Here is a 23,787-nt window from a genome sequence, read left to right as displayed (position 1 = left end):
AATGTGTTACATTTTTTAATATTTTCCTAAATTCTTTCTATTACCAACTGTGATATATTTTGCTAATAATGAATTAATTTTGTTGTTAAAATTTAATTGCATAAAATTCTTATTACTATTAATTATATTGTACAAAGGTTTTGTAAATATAGCTATCTGTTGAGCTCTCTTTAAGCTGGAAATGGAAAAATAGGCAAAGCTTTGGTATAGAAGTTACACTGCGAAGACTTTCTACTTCAATATGTAAAATAAACTTTAAGAGAATTATTTGTAATTTCTTAAAATTACCTCCCCTCTTCGAGAGAGATGTTAGCAATTGCCTCGGGCATTTTGTTTTCTTTCACCAACAAAGAGGCAAATTTCAATTCACATATTTTCTTATATAGCACTCCATACATAACCACCTTAATTAATTCAATTATCCAAATTCAAGCCAATCACCTTGTTCAATTGTTTCCTTTACCTCATTTGATCTTTAATTATGCAAATCATACTTATTACAAATTATTTATAACTCAATTTCTATATCTAGAAACTGATACTAAATGACTGACAGGTTTGTTACAACTATACTATGCTGATGAGTTTTAATAGGCTGAACATGCCCATAGCTGTCCTTACCTGCAAACTAAAATTGGATTTTAAGTTACCTAAACAAGTAAATCAACTTTTCTTTGGTAGTCACAAACAGTAGCTGTTAATTTTGTGTTTTTTTCCCCAAACTCCACTTAAAAGGGTAATTTTAATTTAGAAATTTTTGTATGTGACACTCAGTAATTTCTGCTTAACTTATACACACACATGCACATAAAAACAAAAGAAAACACATACATACATAGGCACTCATAAGCACATACTGCAACATAACACACACACACACACACACACTCTTAACCCTTTCATTACTGTATTTGGAGATGCTTTGTGTTTCTTTCAATTACTTTAAATATAACAAAGAATTTAGTAAAATAACTTAGTTATCATTTAACTAGTGTTATGAACATAAATTGTGACTAAGGTTTGGTGGGAGATTTTAATTCAGAACTTATAAAAATAAGACATTTGTACTCAGAACCAGAGGCAGTTTCAGCCATGTTGGTAATGAAAGGGTTAAATGCATATAAATACCAGACACAAAAATGAAGACAAATAGTTCTAGAAAGAAGTCATTGAAAAGATCATAATTATGTGGCGAATATTTCCACTGCAAAGTGCCTTTTCATATCCAAGCAAACATGAATGTGTTAAATATGATTGTACATGCATGTCTTATTAAATGTTGCTTTGTGTGACTAATTAAACAGAAGAAAATTTTATTTTAAGTATTTCATACCATAATCCTTTTTGAAATGAAATGATAGACAAATGTATACAATTCTTACAACAACTAAGGGGTATTTCATATTATAGAAAATAAAAAGTAAAGCAGGTTTGCTGAACATCATTGTTTTGATTCCTAGGACTCATGGGGCCAGTTATCTGGTTTCTATGGTATGTGAGTGACCAAAACCAATATATTCCTCCTGAACAGGCTGCCAGTCTATGGCAGGGTACTCACTGACAGCTGAGTGGACTGAAGCAATGTAAAATAAAGTGTTTTACTCATGAACACTACATACTACCTAGTGCTGGAATTGAAACCATGATCTTGCAATCTGTGAGTGCAACACCACCAACCGCTAGGCCATGCACCCTCACATTATGTGTTATAAATTGATTAAAATTAAAAAAAGAATGATTTATAGAAATAAATAAAAATAACCTCCTAAAGAATTCATCATACAAGCTAGGTTTACTGTAGAAGAAGTCACTGTTCTTAGCAGCTAATCATAGAACAAATAGCACCAGAACCCAAGAATAAATAGCATAATTCATTCCTTGATTACCTGAAATACAATCATTAAAAGTGAGACAACTGTAGTTTCCAGATAATGATCATTCTGAAAGGAATTTACTAAGAGCTGCTTGTTGCATAGGCAAAGCCAATCAGGATTTAAATTGAAAATGTAAATCTAAAGAAACAAAAATATATAAGCCAGCAACATGAAAATTAGAAGTATCGAAATAGATTTTAACATTGTTTAAATCAAATTTCATCATTGTACACTCACATAGTTACGAAACACGGTGATACAACACACAGGTATATACACACATGCATATAGAATTTATGGCTTTATAGATTCTTGTAATTTATTTCAATGTAATAATATTGATTAAATTATTTCTATACAATGCTCTAAGTGTATAATTATAGAAGGGAACTTATCTAGATCAGCATATATAATGGAATGCATAATAGAGACATTGCTATAAGTATGCCTATGTGCATACACACACACACACACACAATTATTAACCCCTTTCATATGTAAAATATTTCTAATATGGTAAATAGTTACATAGATATATGATATGTATAGGCATAGTTATGAGTTTAAAAAGTTCACTTTGCAACCATTTCATAATGAGTTCAATACCACTGAATGGTACTTAGGATAAATGTGTTCTACTATACCATTAGGTCAACCAATATTACATTGGTGCAATTTGATAGGCAGAAACTGCACAGAAGCTCAGCAAGTGCATATTTTTATGTATGCATGTGTGTGTGTGTGTGTGAGACCATCCATGTCTAAAACCTAGTGTTGATTGCATTGTGCCACTTTCTCTTTCTATCACATTACTTAGCAATTCGACAAATAGACATCAATAAAACAAATGCCAAATGGAAATAAATGCTGGGGTCAATATGATTGGCTAAACCATTGCTGATCATGGTCATGCCTTCTCATGGCCATAACCAATGACTGAAATGAGTGAAAGAGTTATAAGATAACCTGGTAAATTATTTCATTTTTACATCATATGACTAGTTGCTGACAAATTTTTCCTGCTCTGTAAGGATCTTATCCTATATATGCTCTTCTATCAGTACTTACGTATTGCAAAAAAAAATATATCTTTCTACTTGTACTATTTCATTTTTGTTCAGGTAAGCCATTTGTTAGCTCCCCTCCTCAAATGAAGAAAATAGAAAAAGAGCAGGGAGAGAAATACTAACAAAGATTGTTACAAACAAAAACAGTAAAGTTAAGGAGCTAAAACAAATACTAATATAGATAGAATATTAAAGACAAAAGAGTGATATGAAGGAACTCAAAACAAACTGGCTATATCAGTAACATAATATCTCTGACATACAAAACATTTTATAAAAATAAATTATCAATAAAACTGTAACAAAAGAAATTCATTTCAACCAGATATCTTAAAAGGTTAAAATAGAATTTTGTTCTGTAGATCAATATGAACAGTACAAACTATTTTCTCTGCTGAGTCATTCTTCCAAAGTCATTATATATTAATATATTATTTTTCTTCCTTTCTTTCTTTATCTCATTTAGCACAACACTGTTCAATAACAAGTTTCCACTACTTTTTCTTTGATTAATCTTACACTGTGGTCAATAGTGTTTTTCGTCTTATCTTCAAATTCTCGAATCTCTTTAATCTTTTATACTAAAAAGGCATTGTGTGACTTATGTGTCAGAAGTGTGTTATTGTATATCAGGGGAAAATGTGGACCTTTAGAACATATGTAAGAACATGAAATGTCTGCTGAATGCATAATGTAACTCTGAACTATATAAGAACTCAGAAAAGGCTGAGGATATAAATTTACTAAAAGAGCTTGTACACACTAAAAATGCACACCTGTTACAGCATTCACACAGTATCAGCTTAGCTGTAATTTTTCCTTATTTTCTGAGCCTCATTGTTTTACTCTACTTTGTGCCAAATTTACAAGAATTTAGGTTTTAGTTTAGATATTAGTTACTTGATTGAGACCCTAAAGCAGTGGTTCTCAACTGGGGTGCAGATGAGCCTTGGAAACCCATAGGAATTTTTTTTTTGAAATTTATGGGCATAGGAGTGGCTGTGTGTTAAGTAGCTTGCTTACTAACCACATGGTTCCGGGTTCAGTCCCACAGCATGGCACCTTGGGCAAGTGTCTTCTACTATAGCCACGGGCGGACCAAAGCCTTGTGAGTGGATTTGGTAGACAGAAACTGAAAGAAGCCCGTCGTATATATGTATATATATATATATATATTATATATATATATATGTATGTGTGTGTATATGTTTGTGTGTCTGTGTTTGTCCCCCACAACATCGCTTGACAACTGATGCTGGTGTGTTTAGGTCCCCGTAACTTAGTGGTTTGGCAAAAGAGACCGATAGAATAAGTACTAGGCTTCCAAAGAATAAGTCCTGGAGTCAATTTGCTCGACTAAAGGCAGTGCTCCAGCATGGCCACAGTCAAATGACTGAAACAAATAAAAGAGTAAAAAGAGAGAGGTGAATAATCTTACTAATTAAATCTGTTGCAAAATGTGATTCCCACTGAATATCATTCAAAGAGAATCAAAATACTAATATAAATGTTTCCATGGATATTTCAACATTATATTTAAAATGAGTAGTGAGTAATTCAATGGATGTTTTTATTTCTTTGGAATTTCTGATTAACTAACTTACTTTTGTTAATTTTGATAAACCATATTTCTTAAGAATACTCACAGTGTCAATTTGGTTTCATGGGAAGGTATCATAATAAAATGCCTATATCATTATCTATATCAACTTCCTACTGTGAAATTAAATTAACTATCAAAAATTCAGATAATTTGTAACAGTAATAACTATCTACAATGACTAATGAATGAGTAAGGATTGTGTGCTGATAATCATGTAGGAGTACATAGCTTAAAATCAATAGATAGATACTGACAGGTAAGTAAAATCTTGGAACATTAAACTTTATCGCCGAATCAATCATTTATGCAATTAATGTCAATTACAGGCAGGTATGTGAAGTTTCTATGTTGATATAACAAACAGAAGCATTCCAAATTTGTTTTCACAAAGCATCAACTTCATGCAACTACATCTGGAATGACTAAATTGTGTCCTTAAAAACTGAGGATGACGCCATCAAAATAAATTTGTGCCTAATGTCTGAATTCATTAACTAACATGTCTAATTTGATACATGGAGTGATACGAAGAAAAACAAAATCATGTGTAAAAACGTAAAACAAACTTTGAAGCCATCTTTTAGATATGGGGAATATTTTTCAATAAATCATGCATGATTCAAAAAGCAAGCCACATTATTTAAACAAAAAAAGTCAAAAGTATTTTCTTTACTCACATATCCTGTGAAGGAGAGCGTACTTTGGGAACTGCTTGAATGCTGCTGTGCAGGGGGAGAAATAAATGTTGCATAAGACACTAAGAATATCATGCAAAGCTCTTTAATAAAGTTTAAATGCCAAGTGATGCAAGTTTTCACATGAAGCAAATATTTCCATCTACCCAAGCCGAAGACATTATGGTTTCAAAAATAGATGCATGTAAATCATTTTTTTTTTTTTGAAATGGTTAATTTTAGCTGTGCATTAAGACTACCCATAAGATGAAGCAAAAATTTGCAAAATGAATTAATGTGTCACTGAAAACTAGGAGTTAGAATTTGCATATACAACATTCCAAATATGTTAATGACTATCTAAAACTTACCTTAACTTTGATTAAGGCTTAGAGTGAAAAACAGGCTATATATATATATTTATATGGTTAGTGGCTGGGCAAAATGCTTAGCAGAATTTTGTCCCTCTCTATGTTCTGAGTTTGAATTCCACCAATATATATCTCTACAGTGGAAGAATCAATACTTGGTGAACGATAAGGAATAGTAACATATAGTAAGAATGAATAAACGTGGGGTAATTTTTTTTCTGTTCTGGTCAATGAATTGTGGCCATGTTGGGGTATCACCTTCATAAGTAGTTTAGTTTAGTATCATTTTTCTGGGTTTTTTTAAAAATCAATTTATCAAATGGCTGGGTTGACCTTTTGACATAGAGATACAACTTGATGTATTATAGATAAGACAAGACCTAAACATACCCCTCCCAGATACATTCTACACACAGAGGCTTTTGCACATTTTCTATCTACCAAATTCTCCTAACAAGGAATTGGCTAATCTTGGGCTACAGCATAAGACTCACACCCAATGCCATACAATGAGACAGACTGAACTCAGAACCATATTTTAAAAGGTGAACTGCTGAACATGGCCATACCTGTGCTTATGTTTAATTTAAATTCATTTCAGTATTGTTTCCTTTATCTCAATTTTTACCTTCCTTTACCATGGAAATTTAGAATTCAAAGATGCCTTCCCAACGTTTTTTTCTAAGTAGTGTGTTTTTAATGAAATTAAAAGTTATTAATTTTATGTTAGTAACACATATATGTCACATCATACATAAATGAAACCAAAATACATTATTAAAAAAAAAAACTTCCAAAACTATTATTATTGCTTCTAAGCTCTGATGTTTTTGTTTATCAGAGATTTTTGAAATACAAAAGCTAAGCTGGATTCAAGTAAGTAACTAACATTCAATTAAAAATAAAAAGGTTATCTATAAATTCCTTTAAGACTTCATTCCTTTCAAGAATAATCCTTTTGATCATCAATAAATATTATACATAATAAATAAAACACTATATATATATATATATATATGCGTGTGTGTATAAAATATATTATGCCATTAACCATTACAAATGAGATTCTTAGCTGCCTTTATTTACAGATTAATAAATTCAAGAAGCCAATTGAATTAATTTTGTGGGATAAAAGCTTTGTCTCCAGTGTATGAGTCAGAAAGTCTACTTAATCTTAACATACAGACTACCTACAGAAAGAAAATAAAAAAGTCTGTTATATCCCTATGATCAATATACAAATTACAATACTAGAAACGCTATTAGCAACTTCTAAATAATAATTTGTGAAATCAAAATTAAAGGGAAACCTTTACTAATTAAAAGTTTACAAAATAAGAAATGATTTTTTATATTTCAAGTGTACAAGGATACCCACAGGTAAGACGAAGGTGACTAACTGAGAGAAGGGAGAATCACAAAATGATTTTTCTTTTTTTTTTTTTTTTTTTGCTGTTTCTTTCCTGTTGACCTATGACCTATTACAATCCTCTCTGCCTGCTGATCTGTCCTCTCTAGTTCTTTTACAGTCTTCAGTCCTATTATCTTTTACTACATCTATTATTTCCTCTCAAGTGAAAAACCATGTTTTAAAGATTAAAATTCTCTTGTAATATATGACTTTATTGAACTGATTTTTACCAAGACCACCACCATTTCCTTGAACTTTGCTTGCCTTAAGCCACTTTATAATATAATATAACATAATAGGCAAGAAAATGTCAAAATATTGTATAACATAATAATAGGTACACACATTGAGTGTCCAGACCAGACCAGACCCACTGCCTAAAATCCAATGTTAAGTGAAGGAATACAGGGTCTGCAGAAATAAGAGTTGGCTGGAGGCAAATATACAAGTTAAGCTAATGTAGGTATAATAGGATAAGATATGAATAGGCAGTTACAAAGCATCAAGTCATTTATAATATATTTATACAAACAAAAGGGGGTAAAGAAATATATAAATACAGCATATAAAAAACCCCACAAGAGTGAATCAACAGGAACTTTCACTCTCTGGATTCTCTTGGTTTTCTACAGTATTTATATATTTCTGAACTCTCTTCTGTATAAATATATAATAAATGGCTTGATGCCTTGTAACTTCCTGTTAATATCATATTCTATTACACAAAAGGTTAAGTTGATTCACTCATTGTAAATTTATATATGAAGGTGTGTTATTTTTCCTCAAGTCAAACCATTTGTTTGATTTTCAGTAATAGTGCAAAAATAAATTTTTAATGTATTCAACTTCAACATATTTATTTATTTATTTCTGTTCATAGTGACTTAACAGATCAGTTTAATAATAAGGCAAAACTGGCAGAGGCACAGACAAAATGTCTCGTATTTGTGACACTTTACTTTCTGCATTTGATTACTGCTGAGGTGCACTTGGCTTTTCATCAAAGTTTGATATAATCAATGGTTTCTTTCCCCAAAAATTTGTGGCCTTGTGCCTAGGTCAGAAATCAATTAAATATAATTAGTATAAAAAAAAAAAAGTTCAAGTTATTCCAGCATGTATAGTCCCAAATTAATCAATTGTTGTTCATCAACAATCAGCTCATTACAGCTAAAATTGATAATTAATGTAGGTACACACTATTCATAGATTATCACAGGAAACTCAAAGACAAAAATCAACAGCCAGCAGTATTTTTCCAATATAAAACATTGAAATTAATATGGTAACATATTTTCCCACTCTCCAATTACTTGTTCTTTTAATATGACAGGCACCATAGAGGAAGTTCTACTGAGTCAAGTTCATATCCCAATTCTGACTCCTAGCTGAAGTTATTTGCACTTTGGTTGTGCCAATATTTGCAGAAATCAAACATCACAACTCAATTTTCCCCCAACATGGTTTATAGCTTTGAGCTTAGATAAAAGACAATATTTTAAAATAAAATAATTTGAAGGTAACTAACACACATGGATATTTTAATGTATACAGTTTCAGTAATTTTCACTATTCTGTGATCGAAAATGAAATATCATGGTCATAATATACATAAGCTGATGCAATCTACTATATTCTTTTTTGGAAAATGTTGTGCTTGTGCATAGTTGGAAGAAAAAGTTTTTTAAAATAATGAAAGATGAAGCAGTCATCAAGCAAAATTAGAAAGTAGTTAATTGTTTGGCAATTCAATACTTCAATATTTAAAATGATGAACTATCTGTTTTCAGACAAAAAAATTACTGAAGATTTTTATGTAATACTACCACTGAACAAGTAAACTAAATGTATATAATTTCACAGAGGCCCCAGGGTATTTCAGAACTAATGAGTAAACCAAAGTTAGAAATCACTTTCATTAAACTAAACTAATATAAAAGAAAATCAATTTTGGCTTCAAACTGGGAACGGATTTTTTTTTTCCTGCTTAAAAGCTGAAAGCCATCAGTTCTTTTATACAGACATTGATATGGTTCGTGATCAACAAAATATATTTGCTTCAAATGAAAAATGCCTTCTTTTACATGTATAGCAGTTAAGCAAGTTTCAGCAATAACAAATGGACAGATTTTAAGAGATTATTAATCTTTTTCATGTACAAAACTGCACATATTGTTTATTCAGTTTTATATTGTATTTTAATTACTTTATGCAGAAATATATAGAGAACATTAAAGCTTCTTAATAAAGAAATAAAACAACATATTAAAAATCAATACAATTACCATTAAACAATACTTTTTTTTTTTCTTTTAAGATTATTCCAATACTAAATAAAAACATTTAGCTGATTGACTATGAGCAGAAAGAAAATACTTGTGGGGAAAAATATATAATATCAAATCAGCAATGGACTACTCATGTCAGAGATAAATTAAAATGAATATATGGGTTTTAAAAAAAAACCTGGGTATTCTGTCCATTTGTAAAAATACAAAACAAGATTTAAAAGAAGCAAGGTAATAAGCAACAACTATATAAAGACGCATTAGAAGCAAAGTGACTGAACAATGTAAACAAAGCAGTAAGCTGAATGAATGGAAAGCATATTTCACTAACTACATGAAAAAAAGCAGCTTACATTCATATTCATTAGCAATAAATGTAACAATGAAGTAAAATATTCAAATATTTTAAGGATTTTTTTTTTCACTCAAATTTTGAAACAGTTATAATTCATTTTCTACACACAATTCTATAACATGCAGTTTCCATATCTATTTTAACATGGATATTTTTTGTATGCCCCAACCCACGCCCTATTCTAACAGTACTGCAGGGTTAAGGATATCACATGGATTCAACTTCATTAAGTCAATGAAATGTATTACACATGTATATAGGAGAGTATCAAGCAATACAGATTAACATCCAGGTAAACAAATATATATTATGCATTTATGAAACTCTTTTGATACTAATCTGCCTTAGATCACCTCAGATTCTATGACAAAATACATTTAAAGTACCCACATGCAAATTAGAACCCCTCTCCATTCATAATTTTATATAAGAACCTTTCATTAAATCAATTCCAGATACTAGCTTTATATATATATATATATATATATATATATATATATATATATATATATATACACCAACAGATAAAACGCTATTTTATAAAATCCAACTAAAGTTGTTTTTTTTTTTTTTTCTCTTTTCTGTTAATTTATTAAAATGAGCAGTCTATATTTCAGGAAATATAGTCATGTTATTGTTCAAATTTTTTCAAAACTAAATATATACATATATATATAATAAAAAATGAAATACATGATTGAACTAACAGAAGATAAAGACTAAAACTTCAATTTTAATAGATTAGTCAATTTACTATCATAGTAATAAATATCTCAGAAATACAGATAAGGAAATAATAGAATTTTGTTTACATTTTTATAATATTAATATTACTGTGTTATTTATACTTTTAATGATACCAAATAAAAATATGAGTAGCTCTGTCAAATGGATTTGTAAAAAGACATTCAGCCTTCATATTTGAACTGATAGAAAATATTTCTCTCTGTTCATGTAAGTTTTGCTTTTCACTGCTTTTAAAAAATCGTTTCCATACTTTTACTGATTCGGAGGTTTTTTGGGGTTGTTTTTTTTTTTTTTGTAGAAAATTTACATGTTATTGAAACAAAAATTTTAGTGTTGATTCTTTGCTTCTTTTTATTCCTCTCCCAGACAACTCAAATGAGAGAATGGCACCTAATTTTTCAAACAGAACAAACCAAGCTAAGCAGTGTGGGGGTTACAAAACAGCATAAATAGCAAAGACTAAGTCTTTACTATGTGGTCAGTCATCTATCACTGAAACCTCATAAGCACTAATTTAATTTTACAAATTTATGTAGATAAACTGAAAATATATAATGACATTACTGAAGACAAAAATCTAATAAAATCTTGCCATATCTGTTCCAGATCAATGAAACACTTCAAACTTACTCAGCATATCACTGCTCATTTTTTTTGTTTTCATTATATATATAGCATTTAAAAGGGAACTTTTGTTATACTTCATATAATCTAAAACAAGTTATATATACAAAACAGAAGCAGAATACTTTTTATTTAAGAAGGAAAAATAAAATCATATAGATCCTGCTAAAGGTACAACAAAATATCACACTACTAGGACACTTCACTATATTGGACATTAACTCTTAAATTCTTGTAGATCGCCTCAGATTCTTTATATACACTTATCAAAACAGATTCTTTAAATAGACTTATCAAAACTGTTAGAAACTAGAGGTTTTCATGAAATGCAGTCAACTTAGTACAAAATCATAGAAATATCACTACAACAAGAATTTGGATAAAACTTGCAGATAAACAGATAAACTGGCACTTGATCGGTTACAACAAGGGGCTTTCCAGTTCATCTGATCAATGGAACAGCCTGCTCGTGAAATTAACAAGCAAGCAGCTGAATAGAGTACAGACATAGTAGTCAGGGAGATTCAGCATGAAACAAAATGTGACGAGGCTGGCTATTTGAAATACAAGTACTACTTATTTTCGCCAGCTGAGCAGACCCGAGCAATGCGAAATAAAGTGTCTTGCTAAAAGATACAATGCACTGCTGGAAATTGAACTCACAACCTTACAATCTTGAGCCAAATACCTTAACCACTAAGCCACATGCCTTCACATATGACATGATGATGGGAATGTGGTTTCTACTTGTTGGGTTTCTTTACTTGTTATCATGTCACTTTCACCTGCCTTGGTAGGTTGAATAGAGGTAGATTGATTACACATAGGTGTGTTCACATATATCTACAAGATGTAGATTCCTGGGTATTGATTTTCTCAGAACTGAATTTGTGTCCCAGCAGTCTCTGTAACTAAGAAATTACACAACTCCCATTATAAAAAGCATTCCAAGATATTCTTTCATCTCCTCTATTGATGGAATTAAGGTGATGTTGTTCTGTTGACACATATATCTTGTGGTCTCATCACTCATCCTGATAAAAAAATTTCTTCAGGAAAAGTAAAAGAAAATACTCAACAGGCTTTACATCTAAGTTCAAAGCTTTTGTGGGGGGCCTACATCACCAAAAGAAAGTGTCAATGCATTGATCAACAGTGTGATCAAACCCTTTTTGCTCATAATTGATAAATCTTGATATCACTATGATCACTGGGGTGTACAGCTACCCTGAAATATTTTTCTGATTATTTTCTCCAAGTCTAAGCTCTCTTTCTCACTCACCATGAAGCTTGGAAATCAAAAGGGGAAAATAATCCAAAAAATTCATTGAATAAACAGCACAAACAGGAAGTCTTTTGACAGAAAGGTTTTTCAATGATGATGCTAAACTTTATTTCTCTCACAGAAGAGTGCTGAGTTCCTGTTTTATAACCCCAAACAATGTTAATTGAATTCTGGTTGTGTGTGATTCAAGACTCCTACAGTTATTTGAAGTACAAGACTGTCAGTAGTAAGTGACTGATAAATAATTAACTTGTGGAGATGAAAATAATAGAGAGAAAATACCACAGAAAAATTATAATACCTAATTTGAGAAGCTGAAATGAAAGGCACGTTGTAGTATAATCCACAGAGCTTGTCAAGTAATAGCTACATGGTTCTATTAGTAAGCCTGTCGTTCAGCTCTGCCTCTAAGGAAGGGGGGCTCAACAGATTTAATATCATTTATTAATTACTTTCTCTTTAATTCCTAAAATCCAATGTCACTGCCTTTCAAAAGCACCAAAACTTTATTAATTATACAATTATTTTAATGAAAAGACACCAACTGTTCATATTATATTTTTCTTAAATGTTGTCAAATAATTATTCTCTTCCTTCAATCTAGAACTAATTTCTAACAATACATACAGGACTGCCTTACTGTCTTGGATATTACACAGGGTTTATATATAATATGGCTAAATAATGAAAAAAATTATATTATCCAATTGTCTCAAAATCACTTATTTCAAGTTCATTGATGTTTTGTTCTAAAATTTCCTCAGACAAATTTGATATTCCATTATAAATTATTTTCAACAAAATTGGTTACACTTGAAAATGAAGATTATGACCAAAGTGGTAGGTAGAAATTGTGTATAAATAAATGTTACAATAAGGAGAAAACCAATTTTACAAGATAATAAATATTTATAGGATAAAAAAGATTTCCATATATAAACTGCTTCTGCAATTCCGATAAAAAAAATGTGAAGTTTTCCATACATTACCATACGAGAATTCAGTGGGAAAGCCAGTTATTAACAAAGAAAAACTCATCACAAATTAACACCTGAACAACCATTAACTCACCTGGAATAAAAAAAACATTGAGAAAAATGCGGTGAGGAAACAATTTAGTCTCATTTAAATATATCAACATGGAAACAATTTCAATTCAAACATAACATATAAAATCTATTTAATTCCATTTAATTTTTTAAAAAATCATTTCTTTATAAACAAATATGTATTGCTATTTCACAAATGCCCTTGTCTAACCAGAGATTCAAAGAGATCATTAGTCTGAATATTTTCAGCAAAAGATATTAGAACCAAGTGTTGATTCTAATGTCAACTTTGACTTCATATTGGCAAACGTTTTGGTATAATTTAATTCTTTATCAGCAGCATTTTATTGTCTTTTGCTATGCTTGCAGGTGTTAAATTAATTTTTTTAAAAAAAGATCCTGTTTGGCTAGATGCTCTTTCTGTCACCATTCCTCACCTGTTTCCAAGCAAAGCAATATTTTCTCGTAGTCCATTTGTTTTAACAGAAGACTAAAACCAAACAATACCACTTGTATAACTGAAATTTGCTTACAGACTAGATTTAACTGGGAACCTTTCTTTCTAATTCAAGAATAATAATGTTCTCATTTATTATGTAACTATCACTTGTGGATGTAAATATTTTCTTTTAAAAATTCACTTCAAAAGAGTTAATAATCTGGAAAACTATTATTTTCTTAACAAGAACCCATCTCAGACACTTAGCTATTTTTATATCATTTTGTTATTACATGGGCTCAAAAGCTTGTTGATGCTTCTTCAGTCCTTAGAAATAAAATGGTCTTTGTTTAGGGAATACACCAAGAGCCCTTTTTATTTCTATATTCATACAACATTTTGCCCCAATTATAGTTACTCTTATTTTCTTCAAAAAGTCATGTAAAGCTTATTTTATTTGCTAAAGTAAATGCATGCCAGATTTTTAAAAATAACAATGGTTACCTAAATTACTTCAAGATTATAAATTTGCAAAGTAAAGTTATAGCTGACTGAAGTGGCCCCTTATCAAGGCATGAAACCTCAAAAAATCATAGCTCACAAATAGCTTTTATGATTTTTAATTGAATTAACTAGCTTTAATTTTAGAGAAACTAACATGTAAGATATTCATCTATCAAATATTGCAACAGCATGATAATTACTAATTTTTTAATTACACATAAAATACATGAGATGCTGAAAAAAATATTTCAATATTCTATAAACAATGTACTTGTTTTTATTTAATTATGATACAGAAATATCATTCTTAGAATTATAAATTTACACCAATTAAATTTTCTGCCTTTTTTTAATTCTCAACATAAAGTTTAAACTATAGAAAAAATTTAATATTTAATGATTTTCTGCACAAAAAAGGCAATTATTAGCCAATCCTCAAGATTTATTTAACAATTTCAATAATCAGAATGGAAAGAATATGAAAAAAAAAAAGTTTCTTTATAACTAACTTAGAACACTGCAGAAAAAGAAACTTAATTATAGAAATTAGCAGCAGATACTCGTTTGCAGAGAAGAGGAAAAACAAAACAAAGAACAACAATAAAAAAAGAAGAAAAGGAAAAAAGAAAACTGAAAATACTCTCGTGGGGGATGCATCCAAGCTTTGAGTAGATCTAAGAAGTTCTCAAGTATTCCTCTTAATAAAAGATGAACCTTCAACATATCCTTGTAAAGAAATTCAACCAGAAATTGAATACTAATGGAATCAAGTGTAAAATGTAATTGATCTTAATTCTAAAGGCTGTAAATCAATTCAATGGATTGTGTATTCTTAAATTTATTCATACTCTAGGATTAATTTTAATATTTCCATTGTGGATTTTTGTTCCTCCAAATAATTATCATAACTATCAAAAAACAGCTCTTTTACTTCCAAGGTGTTGAAAAACATTTGTTAATTTTCTTGTTTTTTTTTTCTTCTTTTTTTTCTTAATGAGCAATGTACTTGTAAAAGAAAATATATCTTTGAGGACATTTATATAAAATGTAACCATTGCCTTTAAGAAAGGAGGGAGAGTACTCTTATTTCCTGTCCACATTTTGTAATCAACAGATCCAACAGATGAGAAAAGGCATTAAATATTACACTTTTCTTACATATGCATAAAAGCCTTCAGCTATTTGACTTTTCTTTGTACAGCTTGACACTGAAGAAAAGGATCTTGAGAAAAATGGATAATAAACTCTGCTACGCTTGACCTTGCTTTTCATTCTCCTGGGGTTCATAAAATAAAAGAACCAGTCTAGAAATAGATTTGAATCATATTCCTAGAAAACATTCTAGATGTAAATGGCATGGGAATAAAAGTTCAAGTTATTACAAAATTTGCCGACAACCTCTTAATAAATTTGCCATTTTAACTAGTTTATCAAAAATTAAATTGACAGATTTGTATACATTTCTAAATTCTTGTATACAGTTAAATATCATTGCTGTTCAAAATTAATTAACTGAATTGATATAAACTACTCTCAGTGATCTCAGCTAATGAACCTTTAGAATAATAAATTAAATAAATGAGCTAACTTTTAACCCATTCAAATGTTCGTTACAATTTGACATGTGCCTGGCAACAAACACCGGCAAATAGATAACAAAAAATAATAAAGATTGAAAATATTTTTCATATAACTGGAAACAACTTTCTAAAACAATGCTACTTTTACAAGTCTATCTATGGTTCTGCCACTTGAATTTGGATTCACAAATTGCAGTCTATTTTTTTTTTTACCCTTTTTTTTTTACCATTTCCTCTGCCTCTGTTCTGCCAGAATCTGAAGACAAAATTAGGAAAGTGCTGATTCCCAAATCAACCCTGGCCATTCTTTAACCCTATAGCAGTTAAACCAACCGTGTTCAGCCCAAATATTATATATTTTGTTTTGTTTTTAATTTTTGTAGATCTCTCTGTGAGGAACAAAATTTTTTTACAGTGGAAAATCTCATTTCAGATGTAAACATACAAAGTTAACAAGGTGTGTGGCCTGAGAGGTAGGGTGTAGGACACGTGATTTTAAGGTCGGGATTTTGATTCCCAAACAGGGTGATGTATTGTGTACTTGAGAAAAAGACTTTATTTCCCTTTGCTGCAGTTCACTCAGCTAAAAAAAATGGGAACCGGTTACATCAGAGGGTAAACTCTGTGATAAACTTGTGTCTGGTTCAAGACGGAATGTAGTACTCTGAATCATTTTTACCCTATAGAAACTGAAACAAAGTCAAACCTAATAAATTAGCAGGCTTGTGACAGACTGAAGGTAGTATTATGCTGAAGTGATATTCTCAGCTTATCACTAACAAATAAGATGACTAGTGAAAACTAGACATCCTATTTCAGGTGATAACCAAACATTAGTTATATTTTTAAATGATAAGCTGGAGAACACCTATATCTATCTAAATCAATTTCAGAAAAAATAAGACAAAATTGCTGTGTAACTACATTCTTTTTTCAAGCCATTTCAGAGTTATCTTTGCTACAAAATGAATAGCTGTTTTAAAAACGTCATCAAAATTTAGTAGAAATTTAGTTGGAGCATGATATATTTAGAGAAGCTAATCCAGAAAGATTGTCAAGTGATTGTCATACTGACAGAAGTGTTTTTCTTGAACTGTTTATCTAATAAAATTAAGCACTTGTTTTTTTTTTTCACTTATGACCAAGCTATTTTTCCCTGTTTGCTTATTTGATTAAAGATTAAAAATTATATTCATAAAAAGTGAAAAAAAAAATCTATTACATTACACTTCTAAATTACACTAATACATTAGCAACAGTTTTCTAGCTTTGAAGCCTACTTATTCCGTCTCTAGTCTGAAGAGATTTTCAGAAAATTTAAGAACCATACAGAATTTAAAAAATCTCCTTTACAGCTGATATAATTCTATATGACACTTTAAGTTTCCATAAAACTCACTTTACTTTATCTTAATAATAGGTCTCAGCTTTTGTATACAAAATCATATCATACATAATTCAATATAACTTTTACAGTTTCACCTTGGAACAGAACTAATGAATATTGAGGCATCCACTATGATGTCCAATTATCATGTGAGTAAATACTGCCATGGGTCAAAAGCCTGCTATAACTAACAGACATTGCAATGAATTTTTCAAGATATATAGTTATTTCTTCTTGCACCAGCTTACTTGAGGACTTCTCTCATTTTAGTAAACTGTGATACTTCTCTCTTACACACTCCATCTGACTCTGCTTACACCCAGTTTCTCCTCTCAACTTATCTGTGGTTCACCATTCACGCACACTAACATCACACATCCAGCAAAGCATGCTCATTTCATTCTTCTTTTCTATCCTTTACACGTTCTCTGCATTCAACACCCATATCGCACTGGTAGAAACATTAGCACACCAGGCGAAATGCTTAGTGGTATTTCATCTGCTGTTATGTTCTGAGTTCAAATTCCGCCGGGGTCGAATTTGCCTTTCATCCTTTTGGGGTTGATTGAATAAGTACCAGTTATGCACTGGGGTCAATGTAATTGACTTAATCCCTTTGTATGTCCTTGTTTGTCCTCTCTATGTTTAGCCCCCTGTGCGCAATAAAGAAATAGATATGCATCACTGTACTTTACTGATAAGCATCATACAATCTACTCTTTTCTCAAAAAGACAATCCCTTTCTTAGTAACAGAGATAATAGCTCCCTGAACTTTTCCAACATCGTTCTTATTCTAGTGAAGGTACACAGCCTAGTACTGGACTTATCTTGCAATTGTAAGATAATGGTTTCAATTCCTGGGCTGAGTGGTGCATTGTGTTCTTGGGCAATACACTTTATTTAATGCTTCTCTTGCCCACTCAGCTATAAATGAGTATCCCTGCAACAGAATGTTGCCCTGTTTAAGGGGAATGTTGTCATTTTTGTCACTCATGCATCATAGAAACCAGGTGACACACCTTCTGACTCCTGAGACTTGAGACAGTACCTGCCTTATTTTTCTTATTTTAGCCACATTGAATGGATAAAATGTGTAGGGTATACGAACAAAGTACTTAGTATTTGATTATGTCCCTTTACATTCTGACTTCAAATCAATTTGGGCAGAATAAGCACCAGACAAAAAGTGGGGCTCAATATAAATGACTGGAGGGGCCTTAGTATGGTTAGTCAAAAAGAAAAAGAGTTAGAAACTAATGAATAAATCTAAGGAAAAGAGAAATCAAAATATTGCTTTCCACTTTCATGAAAGTAATAAACACGTTATAAAATAAATAGCATTTTCTAAACATTATCTGTGTTTAAAGATATAATATTGTATACAGAGATCCGTGTTTAAAGAAATATCACATTACAAGACTGTATTAGCAATATGCTACTCATGTAATATGTTAAAATATAATTCAGCTTAATTGGCTACCATCAGAGATAAAGTTCCATTTGAAATAAGAAGAACCACAAGGCAAATCAAACACAGAGAAGTGGTTGAAAATGTGATCTGAATTGAAAATAAGAAGGAAAAAATACGCCTTTTCATTTCACACAATCTTTAATGAAAGGGAAAATTAAAATTCAAGTAACCAATGCAAGATTTACTTTCATTCCATATTGCATAATTCTGAAATTTATGAAAAATTTAAGTCATAGAAATTGTCAGCAGATTCTTCTTAAAATCCTTTCATAAAACTTGCAAATGTGAAAAATTGCTTACCAGTAGATAAATTAAGGATATTATTTGATAGCTAAAAGTTAGTATGTATAAGAAATTTTTTCTTCTTTTATATTAAAATACTTCACATTTATTGCCTAAAAGGAATTTTTAAAAAATTTATTATCTATCAATGGCAATGTAACATTTAGAACATATACACACATATTTAAGCAGTTATAGGAATGTTCTTATTGACAAAAAAAATATATATTTTAATCTTAGTTTTAAGCGAAAAATTGCATTAATCTCTTTTTGTATATTGAGAGTATTATAAAATCCTTTAATTAAATCAATATATAATCACCAATTGCTACACAGCCACCAAGCTCAGCTGCTTCCAAGTACAATATGATTGATCTTTCCGTTAAGCAAAACTGCTACAATGGTGGGACATGGAGATTAACCTCCAAAAACTGATTGCTCTATTTTACTCAATTGCACAGGGTGGTGTATATATTAAGAAACAATTTCAGGAACATCTTGGAAGCATTATATATATATATACACACATACATGCATACATATATACATGCATACATATATATAGCTACATATATACATACATATATATATGCATACATATATATATGCATACATATATATATGCATACATATATATATGCATACACATATATATGCATACATATATATATATATATATATATATATATACATATATATATACATACACACACATATTTCTAATCAACCAGAAAAGTAATTAAGAATAATTTTTGAAAAATTCAAGTTTAGTAGATAGGAGCAACTTTCAAAACTCAACTCCTACTAAACTACCACTATTGCCAACACTACTGCCACCACTACCACATAAATAATGTTGAACTCAAAACACATAGCTGAATGACTTGATGGTTAATATTTTCTGTTTTTGAAATCAATTATATGTAACGTGAAAATATATTATATGAAGACTATGTAAATTGTGGTAAAATGGGAAAATTGCAAATGCAGTTGAAGGACTATAATGAAATTATATTATACACATGTAGGTCTGTTTTCTTAACCATTTCCCAAAACTCTTATCTATGTCAGTTGTAGCTTTTCAATATGGCTTTTAATGTGGTCTTGGAGAAGAGGGTAACAACTGAAAAGACTAATGGAATTTCTATCTTAAATAAAAAAAAATAAATAAATAAAAAAGAAGTATTCATCATTAGTAAGATGAGATATATTTGTGTTCAGATAATTTACAATTAGGCTTGGAGAAATAAAAATTTTCTAAACCATATGCAATGGTGACAAGACTACTTTATTTGCACCGAAGATAACTAAATGTACAAGCATAGAAAATCAACAATTGCAGCGTGGAAGGTGTTTATAAGCCATTTAAGAAACACACAAAAGCCGTTCGATTCACTTCAACATTTAAGTTTAATTTGTCAAAATATTTTCGTCGCTAAAATCCGCGACCTGTTCACTGACAAAAATCCGTGGAACAGGTCGCGGATTTTAGCGACGAAAATATTTTGACAAATTAAACTTAAATGTTGAAGTGAATCGAACGGCTTTTGTGTGTTTCTTAAATGGCTTATAAACACCTTCCACGCTGCAATTGTTTTCGTTTTCAGCACACGATCTCAGATCAAATTACTTGCTATGCGAGTACATCTCCGTAACATAGAAAATCAATCATTTATAAAAAAAAAAACTGCTAACATAACATACTTTATCTCCATAAAGATACTAAACTAATGATTAATTGTAAGGGTAGGTGATCAGCCTCTGACAAGCTGTTTCTACTTTTAATATTTCAATTCTTGAAGTCTTACACCACAGATCAGCCATCATCATATCTTGAACCACATGAAACTGCATTTTAAATGTTGTTGTTGTTGAATAAGCATCAAAAACTACAACTTAGCATTTTTCTGTGCAAGAAGCGAAGTTTAGCTACCTTTTGAAACTTCCTGTAAAAAGAATTCCTGTTTGGGCCATGTATGGCTATTTCTTGCATTTTACCAAGTAAAATTCCCCAGATTTTTTTCTTTGATTTTTGAGCTTAATGGTGTTTAATACCTCAAGCATTGAGTGAGGATTTGATAATATCATTTGTTAATGATTTAACTGAAAAAAATTAATGCCCAGGAATCAATATTTTGTCAACATATGTGAAAACATGTGTAGTTACTTCACTACATTCAACCTAAATTGGCAGGTCAACGTGACATGACAACAGGTAACCACCACCATCACAATGTGCACCAATGATCATTATATTGTCTCAGTAAATTTCATCCAAGTTCTATTTCAGTAACATTTATACTAGCTAGCTGCTTTTTTGTTAAATTTGACCGTTTCTAACAGGACTAAGAGATTTACATAGAGAAAACAATACAGGAGTTTAAGAATTGAAGACAAAGCAAAATCTATTTTATTTCCAAAACAAATGATTTAATCCATTCCTATCAAGTAATATCTCTTAAATGTAAATGAAATACAATTTATTGAATTTAGCTGTGTAAAGTCAAAATCACTTAAAGTAATATGATGGCAAATTTCTTATTAATGTGGATGGTTGGAATATTTTCTTTGTTGGTCTCAAAAGATACTCCTACAGCCAGGATTTACAATTTACTTTAGACAAAGAAAGTGTTGGCTAAGTATTATTCTGTATGTTACTTAGTGCTTGTCATGCTTTCTATTCTCTACTATAGTTTCAGTTGAATTTCAAACCTATATCCTTTGGGTAAGTTTGTTGCATGATGTTACCAATTCTGTTGACTTATCTTAGAAGAGCTGTTCATTAAGCTGATCTTTGTATAACTTCTTGAAGTTAACTCAAATTCACTCTATGATATTCAATTCATTATACAAATATCCACATAACTTATTATCTATTATCCTGATGACATAGCCAGCAAAAGACAGTTGCAGCAGAAGAGAAATGCTAAGCAGCTTTGCTCCATTATAAATTTTCATTGGTCATATAATCTTGCCATCAGATATTGAAAAGTAACCAAAGAATTTTATATTTCCTTCTAAATGCCAATAGAAATACAAATTTAAAACTTGCACATAGCTCACACACCATTCTCTTGATAACAATTTAAAACAGGTTGCCAAAATGCAGAACCTAAACTATATTGTGGAAACATTTAAAACTAACGTCACTAGAATGTGTGCAGCCTATAGAAATATTGGTTTCAAATTTTGGCACAAGGCCAGCAGTTTCAGAGTAGAAGGTAAGTCTATTACATAAGCCCCAGTGCTCAACTGGTACTTATTTTATCAACCCCAAAAAGAGAAAAGGTAAAGTCAACCTTGGCAAAATTTGAACTCAGAACATAAAGACAGATGAAATATCATTAAAGATTTTGCCCAGCATGCTAATGATTCTGCCAGCTCACCATCTTAGTAAATAGAAATATTAACGTGTAAATTTAGTTTCTGATAATATAATATTTGAAGTAATTACAGATATTTCATCTTTTTTAGGAGCTACTTTAGCAACACAAGTTGTTCTTGAGACATGTAGTTAATATTATCCACAACCAAGAGTTACTACGGGAGATTGAATAATATTCTCTTGGAATAATGAAGTGTCTAGCATAAGAAGAGTATTCAACTGTAAAGCTTTGCTTCAACAAACCTAAGAGTTTAATCCACACAAGCATGGAAAGTGGACATTAAATCAAGGATTATGAATACATATGCATGCATGCACATAGTAACTCTTCATATTTCATGTGTGCATGAGAAAAAGAAGCAAATGAACAGGAGATAGTAAAGATGATAGATGTATATTTAGATAAAAAGAGTTGTGCAGATATAAAATATGGTTGGCTTGGAGAAATTTCGTAAGAGATTTATTTTGCGATTATTTGCAACACCTAAGTAAAGTATTCAATGGAAGACACAATCCATAAGCCTAAATCTCATAATCTATCTTTTTAAATGTTACAATTGTAGAAAATACTTTCTATACTATTATCTCTACTTCTCATTTGAATATAACGATTTGGTTAGTGAAATCCTAGCTTACACTATGTACATATTTGATGTGTGGATACAGCAAACTCTCCCATCGATTTCGATATATGAATATGACAAGTCCATACAGTTGTCTGACCAAACTAGATGGCTTTAGCACTGAATTAGCATGCAAGTTGCTGAATATTCCATAGACATATGTACCCTTAATGTAATTCTCAAGTAGAATCAATATGATGTAGTGTGACAAGGATGGACGTTTTAATTACAAGTACACCCCATCTGATAGAATTCTATACAATTTCTCTCTACCAGGCTGCATACATAAGGTCTGGATCCGTTGCAAGACAAGGGAAAAAGTTCATGCCATAAAATGTCCGGGGATTGAAACTAGGACCCCATGTTTGGCATCAAGTTTTTTTATTCACTCAGCTGTGTGTGTGTGTGTGTGCATGCATGTAACATACAATGCACAGCTCCTTGTGAAAGTGCCTTCAATTAAAGCCCTGCAATGACTGATCTTTGCAAATAAATGTGCTAGTTGGAAACAACTGTACAAAGCCTATCATGTGTGTGTGTGTGTGTGTGTGCGCGCGCACGTGTGCATGTGTGTGCATGTGTGTGAATGTTTGCATTCTGTGTTGAGCCAGGCTATAGGGCAGTAATGCTTGTTAGCATGTCTTTGTTGACAAATTGTCTGTTAGCTCAGTACTTTTCAAAGACAAGTGGAATGAAAACTCCTCACTCAAAAACCAGGCGACAGCAATCAGCAGGACACCAATGATGTGAATTCACCTAACTCATAC

General features: G+C 30.8%; 1 protein-coding gene and 1 long non-coding RNA gene across 20 annotated transcripts in view; one reads left to right on the top strand and one right to left on the bottom strand.

Moving 5' to 3' along the window:
- Positions 1-23,787, top strand: part of LOC118763113 — a 285,588-nt gene that overhangs the window by 50,428 nt on the left and 211,373 nt on the right. The gene's annotated exons all lie outside the window — the stretch shown is intronic.
- Positions 1-23,787, bottom strand: part of LOC115211116 (kinesin-like protein KIF13B) — a 772,943-nt gene that overhangs the window by 587,747 nt on the left and 161,409 nt on the right. For 15 of the 19 annotated variants that reach the window (XM_036502438.1, XM_036502452.1, XM_036502447.1 and 12 more), the window contains one exon: positions 5,222-5,263. The exons of 2 other annotated variants lie outside the window; for them this stretch is intronic. In XM_036502438.1, the coding sequence (XP_036358331.1) occupies positions 5,222-5,263 (42 nt within the window). Of the gene's footprint in view, positions 1-5,221; positions 5,267-23,787 lie in introns of all 19 variants that reach the window. 2 more of the 19 variants (XM_036502439.1, XM_036502445.1) reach the window with 1 other exon arrangement.

This window comes from Octopus sinensis, linkage group LG4 (genome assembly GCF_006345805.1).
Source record: "Octopus sinensis linkage group LG4, ASM634580v1, whole genome shotgun sequence".
In the NCBI taxonomy this organism is placed as follows: Eukaryota; Metazoa; Mollusca; class Cephalopoda; order Octopoda; family Octopodidae; genus Octopus; species Octopus sinensis.
Note: the sequence above shows the minus strand (reverse complement) of the source record. Positions and strands in the feature narration are given on the sequence as shown.